Here is a 4916-nt window from a genome sequence, read left to right on the forward strand (position 1 = left end):
ACTGAGGGGTGAAGACATCGAATGGGTGAGTCAATTCATGTACCTTGGGGTAATCAGTAGAAAAACCATATCACCAGCCATTGAAGTAACCTACCTCAGAGAGAACACAAAGATTCGTCTATCAGCCATGAAACGAATGATATCCCTAAAATAACTTCCTAAGACTGTTTTATCTACAAGCAATTCGATCCAATATCGATTATGCATCACCCACACTCACTGCATTGTCTGACACTCAAAAAGCAACATTAGAAGTAGTCCAAAACAATGCCATGAGACTCATTAGTGGCTCTCTACTGTGGACAAGACTCTGCTTACTTAGAGCAGAAACCAACCTAATTCCCCTGTCAGCCAGGATTGACATTAGGAATAGCAGCATTATATTCAAGTCAATCATCGCTGATAGAAAAAGCGCACCCAGCAATAAAATAAAACGGCTTCTACCTCTTGCTGAAGAACTGGATCCACCCAGCTCCCACGCAAAGAAACTACTGGGTGCACTCAGAAGGATGCAGATGCAAAATGAGGCTCACAAAAACCAAGGGACAACAAAAGCATGATGGATACAGCCCTCCTGCCCCTTGGGCTCATGGTCCAATAAAATACAGCTTCACCATCCTAACAGCAGCAAGCAAGGCTCTTTGCACGCCAGAACAACTCACTGTAGCTGCAAAAAATGCAATCAGGAACACACCTGCGCCTCACACCTACTATACGAATGGATCAGTAGACCGTGCAATCCCTGCAGCTGCTGCTGCAGTTAGTTCTACATTAGGATATAAAGAAAAATGGAGACTTTCCAACCATGCCTCCACACTGCAAACTGAACTAGTAGCCATTGCAAAATCTCTAGAACACTCTGCCAACCAACAAGATGGGAACACAACAATCCATACAGATTCCAGAGGAGTCATTCTAGCCCTCAGCAACAAGGAACCTACGGAGAATGTTTACCTCATCACTTCAATTCAATTCTTAGCCTTGCTCCACCAAACCAACAATAGGCAAGTTACCTTGAAATGGATTCCAAGCCATACTGGAATATCTGGCAACGACGAGGCCGATCACCTAGCCAAATCAGCCTTAATGTGCCAAACCATTAGCATTACTCTACAACAGTCATTAAAAACCATGAAAAATCAATTGGCAGCCTACTGCAACATCCAAAGGACTAGTGAAGTAAGGAGAGCCTTCCTAGATGGATCAGGATCTGCAAAGTAGTATATTGAAGCAACAAACATATTACCACACCCAATTGCAAGACAAACACCTCGCCAGGACGCAGTAATCATCTGCAGACTGCGACTGGGATATCTATGCAACTGGCAAATTATCTTAGATAATGACGAAGACCCTGCAGCACAGCATAGACTAATAAGACCGTACAAGTACTGTAATCAAGACACAGAAGAACCTCTACAGCACTATCTACAGCAATGTCAGGAAAAAAGCCTACTTTGGCAGGATCTTAATCTCAACACTCCTGCAACTGCAACAGCAATTATCAAACATATAATTGACAGTCATAACACCCTCTCAGCCTTTCTCCGCAGCTACCCTCCACCGAGATAACGTTGCAACAACGCCAACGAGCAACCTAAGCGGCAATTGCAGAGAATACTTCTTATCCCCCTGCAATTTATGTAGGGAGCAGAACAATTGTTGTCGGCTGAGGGCAACAACTCGTACTCCTTATAAGGAGACAGTTTTGTCTTCCAGTCCTGTTTTCAGCTTAAAAATGGGGTCAGAGTCGTCGGTGGTCTTTTAGACTTCAAACATATCTTTCTCTCCTCTCAGCCAATCTCCCTTGCTGGAGTCAGAACGGGTGCTGGCGGCTGAGGGCAATAACTCGTACTCCTTACAAGGAGACAGTTTTACCTTCCCGTCCTTTTTTCAACATTGAAACTGGGGACAGAGCCATCGTCGGTCTTTTTTATATCCAGCATCTTTTTCATCTTCAATCTCTTTTTTTTTTTTCCAGTTCAGGCATCCCTCCAAACCACCTTTGTAAGTCTCAATAAATGAAATCATAAGTAAACTTTTATTTCTACTTTTTTTTTCTATTACTTATTCACAGGTACAGAAATATTTTATTCCATCCTATTTCTACTACTAAAACTGCTACAACTCCCTCCTTTTAGCTCTCTCCCACTCAGCTGAAATCTCACACTATCCGTCTATCTCACAACTTAAGCTTAAACCACTACGAAGTTTTTACTTCACCTATATCAACATCTCCAACAAAAAACTTTCAACTCCTTCCCGAGCTCTCCTACTTATCAGGACGTACTACTATAATTCTTTTTCTCCAACTAAGACCGGAGCCAGTGGGCTCATGGGAAGGCTTCCCCTTCCCACAGTCAATTACTCCTTTCTCAAAACAACCCATCACAGCTTAAAACCTAACCCAATATCCTAAAATAAATGTTGCAGAATATCCCCCACCCAACTACCTATCTCAATATATCCTACCAAAACACCTACGGGCTGCAAGATTGTAAAAGCCTGTGTCTGGCCAAAAGGGCCAGGCAATCTTCAACAACAGCAACAAGCCTTTGACGAGGTCTGACCGTCGTCTGTCTGTCCGGTTGTTAGACTTTCATGTATATATAAGTGAAAAGATCTTAATTAAGACCAATCCTTTTATGCTGAACGAGTTACCAGTAGACAGGATTTTTTTTTGTCTGTGTAGATCAGTGGTTCTGAACCTTTTTTTTGTTTTTACTCATGAGCCCCTTTTCCCTTTTTTTCCTGGTGGACCCCTTTATAACTATTGGTCATAAGGCAATATTTTATTTTATTTTTCACTAATATAAGTAGTGAGCTTTAATAAACAAACAAATAGTATATAATTAAGCTTTATTTTCAAATAAATACTAAATTAATGCAAATAAAGTATTCTACGATAATGATAATAATAATAATAATAATAATAATAAAAATAATAATAATAATAATGATAATAATAATAATAATAATAATAATAATAATAATAATAATAATAATAATAATAATAATAATAATAATAATATTAATAATATTAAAAAATATATTGATATTAAGTTTTTTCCAGTATCTTGTATTACAATATTATAATGTTTCTTCCATGGTCAAGTCGTTGGAAAATAGAGATCAGGCATTTGAATTCACTGTAGCATTTATGTACACTTGTTACATTTTTTTTATCAACAGTTAAAATGAAATATGTGATACAAAATAGAAAAAGGCATATTTATTCAATGAGATCACTGAGGTTGATGCTGCTCTGCGAGTTTCTTTATGACTGGTTCCATCGATGTTAAAGATAGCCCAAGATCACCTCTTTTCACAATGTCAAGTCTATTGCGAGCTTTTGATAAAAGTTGAGAAACACGACTAAATCCCGATTCAACAAGATGAAATGTTGGAAAAGCGATAACATAGATCTGTGCTCTATCCCAGAGCAAAGGGTACTTTGTAGCAACACCATTTGTCTTCCATACATTGTACTTCCCATCTTTGAATTTTTCACTCATAATATCATCACTTTGTAATTCGATAAGAGACTCTTGCAAAGATATGTCTATATCGGCAACATTAAATTCCAAAGGAATTGAAACCCAAGTCGGTATAACCCTGATGAGTAGGTCACTAAACCGAATTTGCATATCTTTATGCATATTTTCCATATATTCACCAAGTAATGCAAGATCTTCATTTTGAAAATCTATGCTAACACAGGCCAAACAAGGAAACTGTTCAAATGCACGACGCCTGATATTATTTTTATACAACTGTAGTTTCCTCAGCAAAGCAACAATAGCACTTCTACTAGATATCAGATCAGAATCTTTTCCATTAAGCTGTTTATTAAGAGAATTCAATTTTTCAAATATATCTGATAAGAAAAACACATCACATTTCTTTGCAAGCAGCTGTTATCCAAGTTGTGTATTAGCAAGAAAAGGAAACAATAGAATCCCAAAGTACAATGAAACGCTGAAGACAATTTCCCTTTGATAGCTATCTCACCTCTGTATGTAATACAAGGCTTTCAAACTCTTCTCCATTTAGCTTACATAATTCATGAAAAAGATAGTCTCTGAGAGAATTTTATTTTATATGGTTAACTACTTGTATTACGATAGTAAGGGCATCATGCAAACGTGCACTCAATTTCTTTGCAACTAAGTGTTGACGGTGTATCACGCAGTGAATACAAAACATTTTCGGGACAGCTTATTTTAAATGTGCAATAAAACCTTTGTATCTGTCTGTCATCGAAGGTGCACCATCAGTAGCACAAGCGATTATATTTTTGAGTGGAATATTGTTTTGCTGGAAATAAGTAACAACTTCATTAAAAATTGTTTCACCTTTTGTGTCAGTCATAAGACTTCTAGTGAAAAGCATATCCTTTTTGTGTCCATCACGGTTAAATCTAACATATGCTAATAAAATAGCCTCATTATCTCTTAAAGTGGATTTATCTAGTTGAAGGGCAAACTGTTTCACTTGCAAATGTGATATCAATAGATTTTCTACATCCTCTGCCATTTTGTCAATGCGTCGTGACACAGAAGAGTTGCTTAAAGGGAGGATATTAATAATTTCACTTGGTTTTTGTTTCATAACTGACGAAATTATAACGGACACTGCAGGTAGAATTACCGTTTAACCAATATTATGGGGTTTCCCCGCTTTGCAATTATTTTGCTAATTTTACATGATGCTAGTAAACCAATAACGCATTTTACTCACTTTGTTATTAAACACTTGAGACACTGTTTTTGTATTTTGGAAATCATCACGAAGTTTTTTAGAGTATTCTACTGGGTGGTCTTTCTTTCCTGTGTGCCTTTTTTCTAGATGGATTCTTAGTTTACAAGCTTCCATACTATCATTTAAAAGTACATCCACACATATGAGGCACATTG

The 4916-nt window shown here is 37.4% G+C and overlaps 1 protein-coding gene across 1 annotated transcript; it reads right to left on the minus strand.

Moving 5' to 3' along the window:
• Nucleotides 1-3245: 3245 nt before the first annotated feature.
• LOC137619759 (zinc finger BED domain-containing protein 5-like) lies at nucleotides 3246-4536 on the minus strand. The gene is made up of 2 exons (XM_068350064.1): nucleotides 4242-4536; nucleotides 3246-3877 (listed from the first exon to the last, which is right to left on the minus strand). The coding sequence occupies exons 1-2, from the start codon at nucleotides 4534-4536 to the stop codon at nucleotides 3246-3248; spliced, it is 927 nt and encodes a 308-aa protein (XP_068206165.1).
• Between the last annotated feature and the right edge of the window lie 380 nt (nucleotides 4537-4916).

This window comes from Palaemon carinicauda, chromosome 26 (assembly GCF_036898095.1).
Source record: "Palaemon carinicauda isolate YSFRI2023 chromosome 26, ASM3689809v2, whole genome shotgun sequence".
Lineage (NCBI taxonomy): Eukaryota > Metazoa > Arthropoda > Malacostraca > Decapoda > Palaemonidae > Palaemon > Palaemon carinicauda.

What these genes read in the sequence shown, in the direction of transcription:
- LOC137619759 (XM_068350064.1), bottom strand. Translation starts at nt 4,536, where the DNA reads ATGGCAGAGGATGTAGAAAATCTATTGATATCACATTTGCAAGTGAAA. An exon ending in GATGACAGACAGATACAAAG is followed by an intron (nt 3,878 to 4,241) that starts GTTTTATTGCAC and finishes TTTTCTTATCAG; the next exon opens with ATATATTTGAAAAATTGAAT.